The following is a 21283-nucleotide window of genomic DNA, read 5'->3' on the forward strand; positions in this document are numbered from 1 at the left end:
CAATCAGCGTCTAGTTCTGACCCAAATACGGAAGCAGCACAAGACAGCGGCGAAAGTAAAAGTTGACACGCTTTCTTGGGCGTGGAAATGCAGTCCAAAGGCTTTTTATAGACATTAATTATTATAACCACGGGAACATCACATCTTATTTAATGCTCAAGATGTCTTCCTCTTGGTTTCGCGTTGCACTTCCGCTTTGTTTTGCGGTTTCATCGGTCGCCCTGGCCATCAGCGGACAGATTCCCGGTAAGCGGTGAATGAGTGCGCGAAATAGCGAAATAAAAACCATCCTGTCTCGACAGGATTGCGCACTTTCACGGTAGACTGCGTACTCTTGTTTGTAGATGAGAAGAAAGGTAACGGTCTAATGCTGACTAACAGCGCCCCCACCTGGCTCCTCTGTTTTTGTGTGTCTTGTGTAACAGCCATGCTGACCCCTCTCCCCGCTGTCATCGGTTTGTGCTCTGTGGCCGGGATGGCATTAATCTTGAAGATAAAGGTTGAAAACCGGACGTTAAGCAGCCTTCTGAGCCAGCATGTAGCGGTGAAGGTTGTAGGCTGGCTGGGCAGGCGGCAGAGAAGGAAACTTGAAGCAGACACACTCAAAGTCAAAGAAGTCCAACAGGAGACGCTGCTGAAGCGCTTGCGTAAAAACGCAGATACGTATTATGGAAGACAGTACGACTTCAGCTCAATAAAAGGTAAGCAGCGAAGTAGATGGCGTTAGTTTAGCAAGCAGGTAGTGTGAAGACATTTGTGCTTATTCAGTGTTAACACTTGGGAAGACCGGGGTGACACATTAAAGGAAAAAACTCGTGCCACCAGCTGCCACCAGACCCCAGAGTCCTTAAATAACGGCAACAAATCACAATTTCATATTGATTTGATTCCTATTTTAAACGTGTTGCTATCCAAAAGCTGCATCTATCTGTTCACAATTTTTGTTTTGTGAGCAAGTCAGGCTTTTTTAAAAATTTATTTTATTTTGTTTTAAACCTGTGTCATCAAATTTATTGTTTTCAATGAACAAATGTCCCCCAGACATTTTCAGCGTACAGGTGACTGAAACAGCATTTCATGCGTTGAGTGGAATTTGGCTCGTTTTGTAGACTTAACTCCATGTGCTGATTTGTTATTTAGTTGTGCCAAAGGGTTTCCAAATGAATTAATTTTATGTTATTACAGTAATATTTGTAGGAAATATTGGAGGGAAGAGGAATAATGCTGTAAGTCAAAATCTGTTTGTTTTTCTCATTTTTTGTCAGATAATTGACATTGAAAACACATGTAGCCTGTACACCTGTAGCCAGATGCAATCAAATACAACTACCATCATTTATGTTTATATGTGTATTATTAACGTTACATTCATATTTTTTTTAGTATCACTCCTTTCATTCCTGTACTACAACACCCTTAGTATTGATGTAAAAAGTACTACACTATTTCTATGATCATCTGAGATGAAAATTATCCTGATTACCACAGAGTTAAGATGCTTCCTTGTGACTTTCTCTTTCTCTTCCCCTCCACAATTTCATTGCTTCACTTAAATAGTTTTGATATAGAAGCTGCTGCGTGCTGTGTGTCTTGCTGGAGTGTGCATTTACTTGTGTCCATGGTTCACCTGCCTATGCCCTGTGCACATATAGCAGCAGTATCATATAGTCTGTGGATGAGAGTGTGGTTTCTGAGAGTACCACCAACTCATTTCTGCTTGTTGTAATGTTGCTGTTTAAACTATTCACAGCAGGCCAGGGTATTAAATGACCCTGAGTATACTGGGAAATGTCCCAGTGTTCCTGATGGGCACGGACAATGCAGCAGGTCCTGAGAATTGCGATGCTGAAATTGGGGACTGTTTGATACTTGTGCTTAAAATAAGCTCAAATGATGAAAGATAAATTAGAGGTGTCAATACAGTTTTGATTTAAATCATGAAATCTGTTTATTTTCTAGATATTAAAGAATTTCAGGCATGCCATCCTATTACTACATACACACACTATCAAGACCTAATCAACCGCATCGCAGCTGGAGAAGAGAAGCTCATCATTGCAGAGAAGCCATTAATTCTGGCCATGACCTCCGGGACATCAGGATCCAGTGCCATGCTGCTCAGCACTAAGGACACCAACACTGAGTTCTTCCTGCAGGTGAAGTCACTGCTTGATGATGATGATGACGGTGTAGCCCATGCGCTGCGCAAGGAAATTTTTACTAATAATACTCGCTGTGTGTTTCCATCAGGGAGTGACTGTGTGCTTAGATGCCATGCAGCAGGCATTCCCTGAGACCAAGAGCCTTCAACGCACCACCAAGTTCTTTTACACTCCTACTTTTCAGCAGTCTGAGGCTGGAATTCCCATCGGACCAAACTCCTCGACACCAGCCTCCTCACGCCACATCCTAAACCTGTACACGACTCCAGCACCTGCCTTCAAGGTACAATCAGCAAGCCTAACAAGTGGTCAGCCTTTGTGTGACCGATTCGGTAATAAAATCTTATGTTTCTTCAGGTTCCCAGTGAGAAGGACACGCTCTATTTGCATCTTCTTTTTGCGCTGAAAGATCCTAATGTGGGAACTCTGGAGTCCAACTTCGCCTCCACAGTTTTCTATGCCTTCAGTGCCCTACAGGTACCCAGTTGTTTGTCAGGAATGAGTTACTTTTGTTGTTTTTGTGTTTTTCTTTCTTTTTTATGTGAGTAGAGGCATAAAAACAGGACTTAATGGGAAACCGTAAAGTATGTAAAGTAATTCATCCATTCTATCCTTCAAAGAAAAGCATTAGCAATGTTATTTCTTGTCTATTTTAAGAGACAACGTTTCATTGAGCAGTAGCAGGCTGTTGTTGTCCTTCACATGTGCCTCATTTCGTTCTCACTGGGACATCATTTAGTAAAACAAGATGAAATCTTGAGTCAGGTGTTTAGCTCCCACTGACTGATTAAAACATTTGTGTTAATTGCTTTATGAATAAAGGCTTGGGCAAGTCATTTCTCCCTAATATGCTCTCGATCTCATAGGAGCGTTGGCAGGAACTTGTGGAGGACATTGAACGGGGGAAAATCAGCACTGCTCTGTCTCTGGAGCCCAAAGTGAGGGCCAAGCTTGAAGCGCTAATGAAGCCAGACCCACAGAGAGCTGCCCAGCTCCGGGCCCACTTCCAGGACGGCTTCAGGGGGATTGCCAAGCGCCTGTGGCCTCATCTGAACCTGGTCCTGGCAGTGGACTCAGGCTCCAATCAGATCTACGGTGAAATGTTGAGGGAGAGTTACTGCAAAGGAGTGCCTTTCTACTCGCCCTTCTATGCTGCTACTGAAGGTAAGAGCCTTCATTTACATTTTTAAGCTGTTTAATTAAAAACCGTTGCAGTTGGGCATTTGTAGGGTTTCTATATGTGGATGAGGTCAGCATTTGCTCTCATTATCTGTGCCCCTGCAGGTTTAATTGGGGTGAACCTGTGGCCTCAGGAGTCAGAAAGACGTTACTTGCTGTGCCCTCGCTCAATGTTCTGCGAGTTCCTCCCAGAGAGCAGCCTGGATGAGGAGGCCCCTCACACTCTGCTGATGGAGGAGGTGAAGGAGGGAGAAAACTATGAGCTGCTTGTCACAAATGCTTCAGGACTTTACAGGTTCGATTTCATCTACAAACAAATATAAATAACTGCAGCTGTATGTTTACGTCATCATGATTGTGGTGGGTCACACTGCATTTTAACATGTTCTAAATCTGTTTAAGAATCAAATTGAAGTGTTCATGTTTGATATGTAACACTTTATTAGGTACACTTCACTACTTTTAGGTTGGACATCCTTTTTTCTTAATTCTTCACAGCAAAGATTCAACACGGTACTGGAAACATTCCAGAGAGAATTTGGTCAGTGTTGACATGATGGGAATCTCCCGTTCCACAAATGCTCTATTGGACTGAGACTTTTGTGACTATGGAGGTCATCTGACTACAATGAACTCATTGGTCAAGAAACCATTTTGAGACTTGATTGAGCTTTGTGACATGGTGTGGTATCCTACCGGAAGCAACCATCAGAAGATGGGTACACTGTGGTCATAAAGGGATGGACATGGTCAGCATCACTATTCAGTTGGAGGCTGTGGAGTTTAAAAGGATTTTGGTACCAAGGAAACAAAGAAAATATCCCTGACACCATTATGCTACCACCACCATCTGCCTCAACGATTGTTACAACAAGGCTTTCATGTTGTTTATGCCAAATTCTGACCCTCTCTCCAAATGGTGGAGCAAAAAATGAAACTCTAGGCAACTTTTTCCAATCTTGTCCAAATTTGGTGACCCTATGTGAATAATAGCCTCAGTTTCCTGTTCTTCAGAATCAGATTACTTGTGGGAATAAATGTGGATTACAGTTGCTCCAAGTCGGTAACAGTAACAGACTAAACTGTTTAAACAATACAGTATGTTACAGATTTTACAAATTTAAGAAACAGCACTAATATATACAAATCACTCAATTATAAATATCAAGAATTAACAGAGGTGATTCTAAATAAATATCAAGAATATTGCAGAGTATGAGTGGCAGCTGATGTGGTCTTCTGCTGCTGTACCCATCTGCTTCATAGTTCAATGCACTGTGATTATAGAAATGCTCTTCTTGATAATTTTTTTTTAATTGAAATTTTTTTTATTTCAGTCAACAACAACAACAACAACAACAGATTATAATTTTACATAAAAGTACTCAAACAGTAACCAAAAAAGGAATAGGCTGAAGCCTTATGGCTTATACTTATCCTATCCCTTACCCCCATAGAAATAATCAAATCCTTAACCAAGAAAATAAATAGCATTGATAAATAAGTTGTATAACAGTTTGAAAAGAAATCAATGATAAATCAAGAAATTAAATCAACACAAAAAATTTTTAACAAACCAAATTTCTGTAACCTTGTATAATACTAATTTTTTAAATCTTCCTGAAGAATGACAAAGAAAAACACATCTTCAGTTCATCATTAAGTCCATTCCATAATTTCACTCCCAAAACTGACACACATCTATACTTAACATTGGTTCTCACTTTAGGCATTTCAAACTTATAAGACCCCCTCAAATCATATTTTCCATCTCTTAGTTGAAACATACTTAAAATACAAATTGGAACATTCTTTTTCATCACACGATATATCATTTCTAAAGTTTTAGAATATATAATGTCCATGAATTTTAACATAGATGATCCTACAAAAAACTGGTTGGTGGACTCCCTATATCCAACTTTATTTATTATTCTAATAGCTCTTTTTTGCAATTTAAATATTGAATCCAAATATGTTTTGTATGTGTTCCCCCAAATTTCTGCACAGTAGGTCATATAAGGCAAACAAAGGGAAGTATACAATAAATAAAGGCAGTTCTTATTCAAAAAATCTCTTGTTTTATAAAGAATAGAAATAGACTTGGATAATTTTCGTTTCACATGTTCTATGTGGGGCTTCCAACAAAGTTTATCATCAATAATTACTCCTAAAAATTTTGTCTCATATACTCTTTCAATTTCAACATTATTTAAATTCAATTTTACTTTAATATTACTTTTACTACCTCCAAATAACATAAATTTTGTTTTACTTTCATTCAATGATAGTTTATTAAATACAAACCATCTATTTAACTTCATGAGTTCTGTTTCCACTGTTTTCAGTAATTTCTTTATGTCTTTTCCAGAGCAAAATAAGTTTGTATCATCAGCAAACACCACATATTTTAAAGTATCACTGGCTGTACAAATATCATTTATATAAAGTAAAAATAACTTAGGTCTCAAAACAGATCCTTGCGGAACTCCACAAGTTACTTTTCTAAGTTTAGATTTCATGTTATTAATACTCACATATTGGAACCTATTATTCAAGTAACTATTTAACCAAAATTGTACAACACCTCTTAAACCATACCTTTCACACTTCTGTAAAAGTAAAGAATGATCTATCGTATCAAAGGCTTTACGTAAATCAATAAACACACCTATTCCAAACTGTTTTTCATCCACAGCTGTTGCAATATAATTTGGTTGCAACATAATTTGGTTGCAACAAGTCATTATCTGAGTTTCTGTTGCCTTCCTATAGGCTCAACTCAGTCTGGCCACCCTCCTTTGAGCTCTGACATCAGCAAAGCATTTCTACCAGAGATCTGCCGCTCACTGGATATTTTCTCTTTTCCGTGCCATTCTCTGGAAACCCTAGACATGATTGTGTGGTGAAATCCCAGCAGACACCAACAACCATGCCACATTTAGTCACTTAGATCAACTTTCTGACCCATTTTAACACCTGGTATGAACTTCAGTGGGTTATCTTGACCATGGCTACATCTCTGTGTGCACCAAGTTTCTGAGTGGCTCATTAGATATTTGTGTTAATGAGCAGTTGAACAGGTGTACTTAACAAAGTTGCTAATGAGTGTAAAATCAGATTTGTCCGGTGGCTCTGTATGACCATCACTGCAATTAAAATGTGATATTACAACTGTAACAAACTCTCATATTTACCTGTATATTTCCCTTGTTACAGATATCGCATCGGAGACATTGTAAAAGTTGTTGGATTTCACAACCAGTGTCCCATCGTGGAGTTTCAGTACAGGTACAGCACTGGACAGCCGTACAGTTTTTCTTATGCTGTGTGTGTGTATATATAAAGCATGACACGATACTTTCTCCTTGCTTCCATGCTCCATTAGACGAGGTCAGATGCTGAATGTTCGAGGAGAGAAAGTGTCAGAAGCGTTGTTTCTCAGTGCTTTGAAGAAGGCCATCGCTCAGTGGCCAGGAGCTCAGCTGGTTGACTACTGCTGTGCTGAGAGCGGCATCCTGGGTAATATTTGTTCTTGTTTATACCCTTAAATCATAGAAGAAGTTTGAATATGATGCGAAAACTATTGAACCCTTTGCAGCATATTTTATTTTATTTATTGGGGCATTGCAGGAGATACAATTGGTGGCTCGGACCCTCACTACCAGGTGTTCTTAGAGCTGAAAGGTGTGAGGAGGCTTACAGAGGAACAACGACATAAGGTAAGAGAAATCCTAATGAAGGTTCACCAACAGGCAGCATGTTTACAGTCTGTCATTAAATCACTCTACCTTGTCTTTCTGTTTGGTGTTTCCTCTCTTGCTCCCCAGCTGGACATTTCTCTCCAGCAGGATTCAGCTGTCTACAAATCCTTCCGTATCAAAGGCAGCATCGGGCCAATGAGAGTGCAGCTGGTGGCAGAGGGAGCGTTTAACAAACTTCGTAAGCAGATGATGGCGTACTCGAGCACCTCACCCAATACGTTCAAAATGCAGCGGGTGCTGCGCAGGAAAGAATATGCTGAATTCCTTCTGGGCAAAACGATTTCCTGAGATCACTTACAGACTGATGATATTGGATGTTTTTTTTCCGTTTTAGTTTATTTATGACTGACTTAATGAAGTGTGCCTGTGGGAGATGTTAACCACGATGCATTAACTCTGATTTTTAAACAATAAAAATGCACTTTTGACTGTTTTTATTTTCTCAACTATATCTCTGAACTAGTGCCAAAATATCCCAGAAGTCTCATCTGTACAAAACCCCCAATTTAGAAGTTTCCCGAGTATTTCCAGTGGAAATTTTCTGGTGACACCAGCACCAGAAAATCTTTGAGCTGTATTTAAATGTAAGCTTCAGTTGCCATTCCTCAATAAATTTCACTTCACTTTTCTCCAATGTTTTTTTTTTTTTTTTTCTGGGCAGTTAAAGGAAAAGCAAAATAACATGCTGTTAATATCTTGCATTTTTTAATGGAGTTGCTTAAGCTTTCATTTTATACCATCTGTTACTAAATGTTGCACCATCTAATGATCCCATTTTGTGAAATTACCTGTGATGACTAAAGCAGCATTTGGCAAGATTTAAATCTAGTACGCTGCTGTTATGTGGCTGAATTTTGTGTTTTTGGTCCCTTTAGTATTGTTAGACAGCAGTCACAGCATGTGCTGGTGAAGGTAATTATGCTATTTTTAGCTTAGTTAATTATCCGACATCATATGGTTGTTGGTGGAAGTCATGTTTTTTAGGTGGTTCTCTTTCAGATTGTGCAGATTTGGCCAGCTTCTAGTTTCATCTTAGAGTCAAGTGGATCCATCAGACCAGAAGAGCTGATTACTGGTAAGCATCCTTGGCCTCTAGACTGTAACTGATGATGCTTATGAAATCAAGATAGCCTTCAGTATATGCCTGCTCGCATTGTTCACCACCTGTACAGCTTATTTCTTCAGTTACATCATAAACAATAGTGCAATAGGAGTGTCAGGACTTTGTTGTTACCACCAGAGGGAGCTAGTCTAATATTTAAGACATGCAGCATAATGCTATCTCCCACAGGTCCAGCATTTAACTGCTTGTCAGCCTTGACTGAAGCAGTGAATTCTTGTTGATAGCTCTGACTGTGAGTGCTCTCGTCTGAATTAATATCATCTTCTTATAAATAATCAAGATTTTGGAAAAAAGGGGAGCAGACAAAGAAGACGGAGAAAGCGCATATTTATATGTATGTTGACTAGACTAATCCTCACATCCTTATTTGATTCTGTGAGATTTTCTTGTTGCCATCTTTAGCCTCAAAGAAAGAATGAGTCTGAATAAGCCCTGGTCTGAGCTGACTGCTTCTCTCCTGCAGGTCGATTCGTTCACAAAGTGGGCTAATATTTTTAGAAACGCCCCATTTCAGCAGAGATTTGACATCGTTCTCGCTTTATTTTGGCTTCATAATGCCTCAACTGTATATACAAGTGTTACATTTTGGCTTAAGAAAGCTGGCAAACAGCACTGCATGGAAGAACTTAAAACAATATGGCACTAGTTTGATTTCAGGCCTTTTTCTTAAGTATCCACCTAAAAAAAAAAAAAAAAAGAAAAGAAAAAAGAAAAGGTTAGTTTGTTTGCATTTCACAGTTGTGTATATGAACAGCATTATTGGGGTGGTTTCACATTAAAATGTATTTCTGGCAGGTACTTTCATTCTTCCCTTTGCTGTTTATTCATTCCAGATTGCCTTATATCTCTTCTTGGTTGTTTAGTTAGATGGCTTGTGTCTTCCTCTGCCTGCCGTCCTCATACGCCCAGAGGATTTACAGACACACAAACGCTCAGAGCCCTCGATCACACATCTGTTCTCTCACAAGTTAATTCATTGTAAACAGACAGATTTGAGAAAGGCAGGCTTGACTTCTCAATGGGATGCAGGGGGGAAGTGTGTTGAAGTGAGAGAAGGGATGCTGCGGGATGTGTGAATCGGCCTGGCTGCTGAGTTTATCTGGCATACAATTTAAATCAGGATTAGGTTTGTGGATTTTCATTCAAGTTTAGTAAATTACAGTCAGTTCAGTCAGCAGAATATTCAAGGAATTGATTTTCAGATGTTATTATGTGCATAATTAAGGGGCCAAAATGAATTTTACAAGCACGCCAGCAGTTCCCTTAAAACTGAGAACTATGGGAAATGTAGTTGGGGATAATATTTCACCTGACCCTGTGTGCGTCACTCTGTCACATTAGACCGAGGAGATGATCGTGAGCATGTTTAATGTATTAGCCTCTTTATTAGTGACAAGCAGCGACGGATGAACTACAAGAAGAAGGGACAATGAGATGTCATTAAAAATAGAAAACAGTGAATGGCTGCCAAGGCTTGAATAGGATCCGAGAGAGGAAACAATCCTCTCTTAAAAGCCTCCAAGCTTCTCTTTTACTTTCACTGTCTTTTTTTTCTCCACCTTTTTTGTTTCTCCTCCAAATCCAGCTCACCTCCGCTCCCAGCAATTAACATTTAATGTGTTTGTGGTTTTGTTTAATTATCCCCTAAAATACCCACCTTCGGTGGACATAACAGCTTTCATCTCTTCTCTGATGTGGCTATTCTCAGAAGTCTGCAGCTGCTTTCAGAAATGTTAGTCAAGATAAAAACAAATGCACTTTTTTTTTTTCACTGAGAAGATTAAAAATGCAATTTCTGGTGAGAGGAAACACCCACACTGCTGCTGAATCTGCTAAATCTTTCCAAGATTACCAACCCCCACAAGAAATTTCTATTATATTTCTTTCCTCATCATTTTTGTTTACTTGACTCCCAATCTGCATAGAGACACATTTGATGGATGGAACAGAAAATATGTAGGGAAGATCTCATTCTTTTTATCTTATTTTGCTATATTAGTGGGTATTATCGTGTATGTTGTAAGTCTTTTGAGTCACAAAACAGCCATAATAAAACATTCTTGAGGCCTATTGACTTCTAATTGGAATATGGAGGATTGTAGGATTTATTCTAGGTCTTTCTCTTACTTCTTGACAAAACAAAGCAACTGTAGGTTTTCATTCAGCACCTCATACATATACCAGTGATTTAAAATGTACTGATGAATGTGCTAGTTAAGTAAAAATGCTGAAAACCTCCTTCTAAATTAATAACATACCGATCAAAATACAATAATACAGGCTTATAATATTAGCCGCATGACCCCCCCAAATAACCCCTAATATTAGGTTTCAGGTTCAACATTTAATATTGATCACATTAATTAATAGCAATGGATCGTCTTTCCCCGATTACTACAATTTTAATGAGATTGATTTTGACAGGATTCTTCGAACACGGAGGGGAGATGATTTATCTTCCCGATGAGAACGTTCACTGTCTAGAGGTATTTCCCCTCGTTGGCTAAGCCGTATTGCTTTCTTGGGTCAAAGTGAGTTAGGTTTGGGGGTTTTGGCATCGCTTTGTCACGAAAAACATCTCCAGGCTTATCCTTTTAATCCGCTCTTAGCGGCTTTTATCCCAGAGTCTTAACTCGCTCATGGATACTCCACAGGGGGTGACAGGGCAAAGGCAACCAGCCTCATTTTTAATAGTCAAGATGGAAATTAACAAAAAAAACCCCTCTAGGAACGGTGTTTTGAAGCTGTACCTCCTTTACTCTGCAACTTGGATAAAATAAATAAATTAGAGGACTTTGACAGTCTCCCTTTAGCCAGGCTCCTTTGACAATACAGCACACAGTCCAACAGAATACAAAAGGCTTTGTTAACCGATGTGCAGGTAATCCATCTTTCCTTGCTTTGCAGACATGCCCACAAAAGCCATGTGCTGATAGTACCACTGCTGGGTGTGATGGTGCTGTCAGATGCTCCCAAAGCCTCACCCCTCCCTCTTTCCTCTACCTCTCCCTTTCTTCCCTTACTCTCTTTCTCCCCCTCTCTCTCTCTATACCCCCACCACAGATGAAAACAGGTCCCTACAGAGGATGCCTGTATCTCATTGGCTGATATATCACCGGAGCGGATGGGAGCAGGAGTGAGGGAGAGTAGCGAGGAGGGGAGAACGCTCAAGAAGATGCAACTACTCCCCCACAGCATCCTGACACATCACTGAGCATCACTGAAAAGAGGTGTAGACACATGCTGTTATTTTTCGTCGCACAGATTTGCGGTCCTCTTTTAAATGGAAAGCGCAGCGCACTTGGAGGATAACTTCCTCCACACTGCTGCCGGGATCAGCGCTCCGACTGAAAGGTGCAGACAAGCAACAGCTGGGTTCACTGTTTTGAAGCTCTTCGGATCTCAGAGTCAGTTGCACATGATCCCTTCTTCAGCTGCTCGTGACCGTGACTCTTAATTTCTCCTTTTCGAGACTGCACCCAAACCTCTGCATTGTTGGAGTGAGCTATTTTAGTCCTCCCAAAGCCACGCTGTTGATTTACTGAGAAGGCATCGCTCGGGGAAGGGTGGCAGCATTTACTGTAAATGTGCATCCCTGCGGCTGGTGCCAGAGAGTCACCCTCAAAGTCTCACACACCTGCTGAGACTCCCTGGAAGCTACCTGCTGTGCCTTTGGGATGGTGTGACCTCAAGCTAGCAGGTGACCTTCCTAAATCGGGGTCAAGATGCCGGTGATGAAGGGCCTCCTGGCCCCACAGAACACCTTTCTAGACACCATCGCCACACGCTTCGATGGCACACGTAAGTGTCCTCTGAGGCTGAGCTTCTCTGATAAATCCTCACTCTGTGACCTGGTGGTTTAGGTTGCTGACTTGGACTTTGCCTCATTTAAATCTATTGTGTGATCATTTGTCTCTTCTTTTCTTGTCAGTTTTTAAAATACAGCTAATAAACTAAAGTAATGGAAGTTTTGTGGCTGGCATCAAATCAAATACAGACTCCTGTGCTGTGTTTTCACAGTGAGAGACCCCACTGCCTGAATTAAAATTTGTTTCTCTTCATCCTCTGCTTTAAACTTGGGCATAACTTGGATTCAGCTCTTCTCAGGTCATCACAATCAGTACAAACGTCCTGACTAAAATAGCATCTGCTGCTGGTTCCACTTGAATAAAAAAAAAGAAAAACTTTGCTTGCACTCACAATGTGCGCTCACATTTGTTTCACACATTTAGCTTCACAGTAGCCGAGCAGCCATTAGGCAGCACTGCCATTTTTGCTTAGCTCGTGCCTCTTGTTTTGTACCTTGTGCCCCTCTCAGGGGAGGTTGCGGCTCGTTGTAAATAAATGCCATGGGGACGTCTGTGTTTTGTTTGTTTGTCGATTCAGCCTGTCCTCCCTCACCTGGTTTCAGCAGCCAGATTGAACGGATGGCTCGCTGTGATTCTTAGAGCTCGGTCTCCGTTCCACTTGGGGAAATATAAACACAGTGAAATGGGAGACATTACCGTGTAAGTGATGTGCAGGGTATGCAATTATAGCTTCAATTTGTGAGCCGGGTATTCTAATGAGATATCTCTCAATTTCTTAAAGCACACTTGCACTCACCCCATCGGGAATTGTTCTCATATCTGGGCGCTAAAGGAGCTGAAAATACAAAAGTGGAGTTATGTGAGCCGAGAGGATTCACACTCAGTCTAGAGATGATGTGACTACTGCACAGTTCAGCTGGAGGGCCAGGAGGTCAGACAGGCCCCTGTGTGCCCTTGAGCTAAACATTTCAATGTTGACAGTAATGTTGAGAAACATTCAGTGCTCTTTAGGGTGTTTCAGGGTGTCATAGGACTCTTCCACATTTACTTGTTGTATTTTGGTTGTGCAGCCATTAGATCTGGAGCTGAGCCCACTTCTAAAACTTCAGAATAAAATACAAATGACAGTAAACAGGTGACAAATTAAAGAAAAAATGTTGTCTTAGTAAGATGGTGGACCCCAGAGTGCCCTCAGATCAACCTCATTGTTCATTAGCTTTAATTCTACAAGTCTTACAGTCTCCCTATAGATTTTTCTCATTTAATAGATATTTCCTTACTTGCTGAGAGTACAACAACTTTGTATTGATTTGACACTTCTTTCTAAGTCAGCAGCCACATACAGCTCATTTTGATCTTAAGTGGGCTGGATCAGTGAAACTTCCCTTTCTGTGAGCGTGAAGAAGTTTAACTACAACTTTAATCCCTGAGATGTATAAAAATAAGAAAAAGAAGTGCAATTTCCACAGCACGTCTCTTATTTACTTTAAAATAGTATGAATAGCCATAGGAAAGGACTTTATCAACAGCCAGAGCTGTGAAATGTATGAAAATATGGTTAAAAGCCCAAACTTTATGCACTTCACATTTTCCAAAGCCGTTCAGTGAACCAGAATGAAGTCTGTGTTGGGCTGAATCTAATCCCCAGGCCTTATTTTTGACCACCCTACCTCTAAGTGAACCCAAACCACACAAGAGGATACCTCCCATGGGTTAACTAACCCACCAGATGCCCTTGCTGTTAGTTAAGTGTTCAGGTTTTCCTTTAATTTGTCATTTGTTTATATATACTGTAGTGCCGGTTTTGAGTGTGTAACGTTCATTCAGAATAAAAGATAAATCAATAAAAACATGTAGCCATTAGCGAGACGTGCATCTAAATTTTTTTTCCCCAACTCATTCTCATCCCTGCCATAAGGCTGTGGCTCCTACAGGAGTGGCAGAGTGCCCACTGCTCAAAATAGCTTCTTCCTGTTGCCCGGGTGACAGGGTCCTGCCACTTGACATGGATGATGCTCGAACACTTTGGACTCGGAGAAAAAGATGGTCGACTAAAGAGAAAACACTTGAACTTGCTTTCTAATTAAGGACTTGTAAGCAGCTGGTCTCTTGTTCCAGAAAATAGCATCTTAAAACAAGTGGCATTGTGGGTCGTGCACCTGCAGTCCCTCTTCTGTGTCGCCCCCAACTGCCGTCGGTCTGGTGCATGCAGCATTCATTAGAGTGTTTGTTTTTGTGGGTTTCACTTGGATGTTTGAGCTTCACTGGATAGAATTTAGACACAGGGAACCTGCATTCATATTTTCAGGATGGAAGAAAAAAATAGTCTGATTTGTGATACTCCAGTTCGCTTTGTTGGAAAATCAGTATTAGGAGTCCTAAAATATGCCTGGAGAAGATTCTTAATTATTTTTACAAGACTTATTTTAATGTTAAATTACTGCAAATTAATTGTATTAATTAAAAAAATTAAGTCAAGTCAAACTCAAGATTCAGTTAAATTTGAAAATGAATCTTCATGCACAGGAAACATGTAAAAAGTAGCAGGTCTCAGTTTAAATCAGCCAACACATCATCACTAAATGTGCAGTTACACAAAGACAACAGACCATCAATTAAACCTGCTACATCATTTACTAACTGTTCAATATTGAAAATAAAGTCAAAGAAAAAAATACTCTTCATGAAAACATAACCCTTGGCTAGACTCACCAATTACAGTTTATATTAGCTCATCAGCCACTTCAATAGGTACACATTGCTAGTTCCAGGTTGGACTCCCTGCTGCTGGAAACCTTGTTTGAATATTTTGGTCCATATTGATGTGGCAGCTGCGCATCCATGATGAGAATCTGACGTTCTACGGCATCCCAAAGGTGCTCATTTGACTGCGATCTGCTGACTGTGGAGACCCTCTGAGTACAGTGAACTCATCGTCATGTTCAAGAAGCCAATTAGAGAGTCGTGAGATGGTGCGTTATCTTCTGGAAGAAGAAAGTCAGAAGATGGGTACGCTGTGGTCATAAAGAAATAGACATGGTCATCATCAATAACCAGGTAGATTGTGGAGTTCAAATTATGCTCAGGTAGTATTAAGGGACCAAACTATGCCAAGAAAATATTCCCCACACCATTACATCACCACTGCCAGCCTGAAACATTGATACAAGGCAGGATGAATCCATATTTTCATGTCGTTTACGTCAAAGTCTGACCCTACCATCTGAATGCTCCAGCAGAATCAGCACTCATCAGACCAGGCAGTGTTTTTCCAGTCTTATGTTGTCCAGTTTTTGTGACCCTGTGTGAAGTGCAGCCTCAGTTTCCTGTTTTTAGCTGACAGAGGTGGCTACAGGTGTGGTCTTCTGCTGCTACAACTCATCTGCTTCGAGGTTCATTTAGAGATGCTCTTCTGCATACCCTGGTTACAGCGAGTGGTATTTAAGTTTCTGTTGCCTTCCTATCAGCTCAAACCACTCTGGCCATTCTTCTCATTTCCTTTAGAGAACTACTGCACAATGGATACTTTCTCTTTTTCACACCATTATCTGTAAACCTGTAGAGATGAATTTCTGAACAATTCAAATCAGCCCGTCTTTCAGCAGCACCATGTCACATTCAAAGTCCCCTTTCATCCCTATTCTGATGCTCAGTTTAACCTTCAGCCGGTTGTCTTGAACATGTCTGCACAAAATGCTTTGAGTTGCTGCTAATGAATTGGCTGGCTAGATATTTGCCCTAACAAGCAGTTGAACAGTTGTGCTTAATGATGTGACTGATTGTATTATGTATTATTTATCCATTATTTACGCAAGGAAAATTATTTGTAGATTTCTATATGAAACCTGTGCAGTCTTTTACTTTTACAATTTCTATTATGTTAAATAAGTTAATAGTATCACATCATTGTACACTGAACACCAGTTTCTTCTCTAATCTAATATTTTTACAAGCAATATGCAATGCAGTTTAAAACATAAACTGATGACGAGGTAAAAGTTTCTTACAGCAAAAATCGCTAAGTCCATCAGTCTGAGTAAAGAATGTATTTAGATCAGCGGAACCAAAAGAAGCTCCCCTGCTGAGTGAGCAGCCTCGCAGTCAAACATTGTCCGAAAATTTTATTTAATGTGCCACTCCAACTAAGCCCCTGCCTTGACTGCCATATATAATAAGAGCAGCATCTGAGACAGTTATTTCATCATTATGTTCCTGCATGTCCATGTAATTATTTCCACTATGCAAAACAAGGCTACGTTGTGCTGTTGTGCATCTGTTTGCTCTGACGGACCAAATAATACATTATCTTAAAAGCCCCAAATCTTACAGTCATTATCTATTGTGCAGCTTCACGTTGAGCATTTTGCGGGTGTTTCAGGGTAATTTCTCCACCGAGAGTTTTTGTGTGTTTATCCTCATAAATATTGATGTGGCTGTGCTTGACCTTAGGAATAACAGTTATTAAAGCGAAAGCAATTTTAAGTTGTTTATAATTTAACGGTTCCTGGTCTGAGACAATTACCCAGCTGAACCGCCCTGCAGTAAGCAAAATGTCAGGGCAGGTTAGGTCGGATAACCTTTGACACACACAGCACAGTATTTGGCTCACAGCAATGTCAGCGTCCATGTTTCCCAAAAGGAGATGTCTCCCTGTGTGTATCTGAGTGCCTGTGCTCAAGGCAACAAAACCACATCACGCTCTTTAAAAAAAAAAAAAAAAAAAAATCTCTTTGTTGTTTTGAATAGTCTTTCTTTTTTTATTATTATTATTTCTGAAGGGCATTTATAAAGGATCAAAGGTCAGGGTGAAGTTACAATTGCAGTTCTGGCTGTAGATTTGTTTTGCACGTCAGCAGTCTGGATGCTCATCGTCAACACTGGCTAAAAACCAGAGTTTCCATTATACTGGTGGCACTGTGCTCTGCCTGTGTGTGTTACAGTATATATGCCCATCCTTTATACCCAACTCCACCTCCCCGAGCTCTTTTACACGACCTCCCCAGCAGCATTTTTACACTGACAGCAGTACTCACCCTGCAGGGCAGCGTAACCACGGGGCAGCTGCCGGCAAAGATAAGAAGTGGGTTTATTTTCCCCCTAAACACTTTTCTAATAAAAGGCAGCTAAAGAACCAAAGAGGAGCCAGGAAAGAATGTCAGACTGACGCTTACGGAGCTCATTGTTACCCAGCTGATGAGCGGGTCTTAATAGGCAGCTGCAGAAACCAACACCAAATAGAAGCCAGATAATAGCTGAGACTCTTTTGTGGCTGTATCCTTTGCTGCTCTTTTTGTTTTGTTTTTTTAAAAGTCAGTGGTAACAGGTGGCAAAGTTTGATCTGTACATTTGGAATAGGCTCTGCTGTAATTGTTCAGGTTGGTGGTTGAGTCCCCAGGTGGCTTACTCCCTGTATGTCGGTGTTTTCAAGCAAGACACCGAAATAAATCTGCTTCTAATGTGCAGGTCTGCACCTTACGTTGCAGCTCCGCCTCCATCGGTGTGTGAATTTAGGTGTGAGTGGGTGTGAGGCTTTGTAAAGCACTTTGCACTGTTCTTGATATAAAGGCGCTACGGAGCTGCAGTCTTTTTACCTTTAACGGGAGTTAGATCACGACTGCACAGATACTTTTTTTCGGTCTTTGCGTTTAATTCAAACATCTTTATTAATCGTTGACATCAAAGTGACTGATTTTCCCACATGCCTCTTTGTCAAACCAGTGACCCTTTCCCCCTGCAAGTCCACTCCTTCTTGTGCTCTCACCCATCTGCCCCAATAAGTAATTACATGCTACTGAGTGGTAATTAGCTTCTGAGGAAGTGGCCAGGCCTCTTGGGTTTCATCAGTCTTTTATGCACAGAAGAACTCTTATATGGACACGAGGCCGGCTGCTTGATGTTAGCAGTAGCATGTAGTGTCATCATGTCAGATTACAGTTGTAGCGAGTCAGCACAGATGTGTAATTAAGGAAGCCGGAGCAGCTGACCGGCTACTGGAAGTAATATCCCTCAGAGGATTACAGACTAAGAATTGAGGCATTGTCACAGCCACACACACATATGCACACAAACGCATGCACAGACAAAACTGTTTACAGTGCGGTTCATGTGGTTGCTGTATAGCTTAACTTATTAATGAAGAAATAAATATGCGACTGTAGAACTGAAATAAATAAGGTGAAAGGTTCTTATTCAGGAAATAAAATGGTTATCGTTGACCAAAAGCCAGTAGGACTTTGGATTAATTTGCATAAAATAATCTCTGTGGGAAATAAAAGTTTATGAGACTTGCACATGTTATTCAGCAAGTTAGTGTTTTTCACCTGCAGTAACAAAATAATTTCCCAAATTTAGGATAAATAAAGCATATATTTTCTTAATGAAGGTGACAGCGCCTCATTTAAAAATCATTTAAAACATCTTTGACAGCTGTAAATATTTAAAACCTTTTACCACATGACTACTCTGCAGTGGGTTATTTATGATTATTTGACATTTTAAATGACAAGAACGCCATATTTTTATTTTGTTTTGTTTGGTTTTTTGCATTTGTGAAATAACTATTTTTTAAATTACAAACAAAACTGGACAATAATAAAGTGGAGGAAAAACTATCCAATAGCATGTATAGTATACAACTACTTAGCAAAGCAGCTTTGAAGCTCTGCACCTCTCAGAGCCTACTTTGATAATAAAATAAAAATAATTAGCAGCCTATTAGCTTTATACAGTAAAAGTAAACAAAAAATAGGGAAGTTTCAATTTGATTTTGACAAAAGTCCAGCAGCAGATCAAACATACCAGGAAGCCAGCAGCGTTGGTGGTGAAAGCAAACAAATCTGTCCACACGCTGTTAAATTCTCCATTTTCTTCTGTGTTTTTAATTTTTAAAAATTTTGAAATCCATAACTAGATACTGTATTTTTTTTGTTCTATATCACTGCATACCACCTTAACTGAGGTTCACAGGGAGTCAGTAGAGATGGGCAAAAGCCACAGGTTCAACACCCCTTATCTCACACCACCAGCAACCAGCACCAACAATTGCTTGACTTAATCATCAATTAGTTAATGAATACAAAAACCTACATGATGACTGAAAGAGTGGAACTTGAAATAAAATGCTAACTCATTTAAAAGTTTTAGTACACTTTAAGAAAACCTTTCCATTTGCCCATCCATAAAACTTTGCATACCTCCAAACACAGCATAAAAGTTTTTCCCTTCATGGCCCGTTGGTTCTAATGTTTCCTTATAAAGTGATTAATGACTACCCCTGCCCTTGACCTATTTAGAGGACCGATTTAGGGATGCTGAGTAGAGATGTACCTATTCTTAGGTAAACATTACATAAACCAGAGATGAATGCGGTTGCTCTCTGACACTTGCTGGCTCACTGAGTTAGAGTGTTAGGAATTTATAGAACATGAAAAAGAGGCCATGTTTCTTTTTTTTCCTGCTGGATAGGCAATCACATCTTGTTCCGCCATTATTTCTCGGTTGAAGGTTTGTTTTTTTTTTTAGATGTGAAACCGGGGGTGGGGGGTGGGGGGGACTGAGTTTCAGGACGCTTTCTATTCAGAGTTGTGACTTTACCTGCAGAAAAAAAAACCTGAATATACAGTATCATAAAAAAATAACAGGTGTGAATCTTTGTTCACAAAGATCTGCAGCAGAATATGGAACAGAAATAGTACAATTTCTCCTTGCTGAACACCATCAAGCCATAGCATAGACTGGCATAAAACTTCCTCTGCCTGCTGATGGATCAGACTAATGCCTGTCTCCTTCTATAATTCCACAGTGACAGTTTAGTTGCTGCTCGCTGCACACCCAAGAAAGGTTGTCACCGCTCAGAAAAGACATCCCCTGTGGACGGCTTTCTGTTCAGCCCGGCCAATTAAAGTGCTAGATTGTGGAAAGTGCAGCAGCAGCTGTTTAATACTCCTTCTTAGACTTTCTCTCTGTGGAATCGTGAGCATACAGAGCAGTCTATCGGTCTGTCTGTCTGTGTGCTGCCTCTTACTCTCTGGGCACAAAATCTGCAGTCTGATGTTTTCAATTTGACAGCAGAGACAAGTCAGTTACTTTGCTGAGGCCTCAATAGTAACCTGTTCAAAGAAATAATGAGCAAATATGCATAAATACTTCCTGGATTATTATTATTATTATTATTATAAATTCAGTATAAAGATGAATGACCTTTTCAGTAAAGCAGATTTCAAACCACAAATATTTTTACATACCCTTAAAGTCAAAGTAGTGTGTTTTCTAACATCTGAAGCATCTATTCTATGAGATCCACGCTGTATCTACTGCTTATGAACAACATAATGCAATCTAAAGTAGTAAAGCCATACTTTTTGTGCTGACAGGTTCAGCTACAGTATCTGTTAACGTTTCTAGCTTCAGGCTGTTTATTTTGTCTGCAGAAGTCATTTTCTACCTAACTATGTTTCAATCACCACATTCTGCCTGGAAGCCTGTAGGTGAGGAGTCACAAATCTAGTGTAAGCTGGTGGTTGTTTGACACTCGCTGAGCATTTGTAAGGACACAAATACTGGAGACTGATGATTGTTTTCTCTTCTTTGTTGCAAAGTTGTGAAAAGAGACTGAAATATGGGTTTGACTGTGTGTCCTAAAGAGGAAATGAATCAGGAAAACAAAGTGGTAATATCAGCTCAGTGACTGAAAATACCCAGCTCTGTAATGCAGCACACTAAAAAAAACCTAAGTCATTCTGGTATACACATAACCAAAATGTTTGCCAAACAAATGAGCCTCACTGCAGCAAGGTCACATGCTTGTAGCAAGCGAGGGAACATGTGACATCAAACTCTATCCTGTCATCAAGATTAACATATGTAGATATGCAGAACAAATGTAGAGCCTTTGAATACTACAGCCTAGAGTTACTGGGATAAGATCTCAGACCGACGAACATGCTTTGTGTCTTTATGTCCTGCAGAAATAACTAAACAAGAGCTGTCCGTGGTGCTGAAATGGAACCAAAGCAAAGCTGTTTTGTTGCAGAATTAAACAAGTGCAGAGGCAATAACCACATCATACGATCCACATGTAAACTAAAGCAAATATTCCACCACGTCAATGTCACATTTACATGCTTAGGTTTTCTGCAGCTTTCACTGAAGTACACTGTATTTTCTAATCTGCAGCTCCATAAATGTGGCATCACATCAGTCAAACATAGAACAAACAGGTGAATGAACCTGTTAGTCAAATTAAAC

General features: G+C 40.1%; 2 protein-coding genes across 2 annotated transcripts in view; both read left to right on the forward strand.

Moving 5' to 3' along the window:
* The first annotated feature begins 1 nt into the window (after position 1).
* On the forward strand, positions 2 to 7733 carry ghdc (GH3 domain containing). Its single transcript, XM_084937625.1, has 11 exons — positions 2 to 246; positions 426 to 701; positions 1960 to 2156; positions 2251 to 2445; positions 2520 to 2639; positions 3029 to 3326; positions 3447 to 3636; positions 6561 to 6632; positions 6730 to 6863; positions 6975 to 7063; positions 7172 to 7733. The coding sequence occupies exons 1-11, from the start codon at positions 153 to 155 to the stop codon at positions 7391 to 7393; spliced, it is 1887 nt and encodes a 628-aa protein (XP_084793751.1). The 5' UTR covers positions 2 to 152; the 3' UTR covers positions 7394 to 7733.
* A 3368-nt stretch (positions 7734 to 11101) lies between these two features.
* The window catches only part of kcnh4b (potassium voltage-gated channel, subfamily H (eag-related), member 4b), a 38811-nt gene continuing 28629 nt past the window's right edge, over positions 11102 to 21283 (forward strand). Inside the window, exon 1 of the mRNA XM_084937628.1 lies at positions 11102 to 12029. Within this exon, the coding sequence (XP_084793754.1) occupies positions 11954 to 12029 (76 nt within the window). The 5' untranslated portion in view covers positions 11102 to 11953. The remainder of the gene's footprint in view (positions 12030 to 21283) is intronic.

The sequence above is a fragment of the Perissodus microlepis genome, chromosome 8, assembly GCF_051167445.1.
Source record: "Perissodus microlepis isolate ML-2025 ecotype Zambia chromosome 8, ASM5116744v1, whole genome shotgun sequence".
In the NCBI taxonomy this organism is placed as follows: domain Eukaryota; kingdom Metazoa; phylum Chordata; class Actinopteri; order Cichliformes; family Cichlidae; genus Perissodus; species Perissodus microlepis.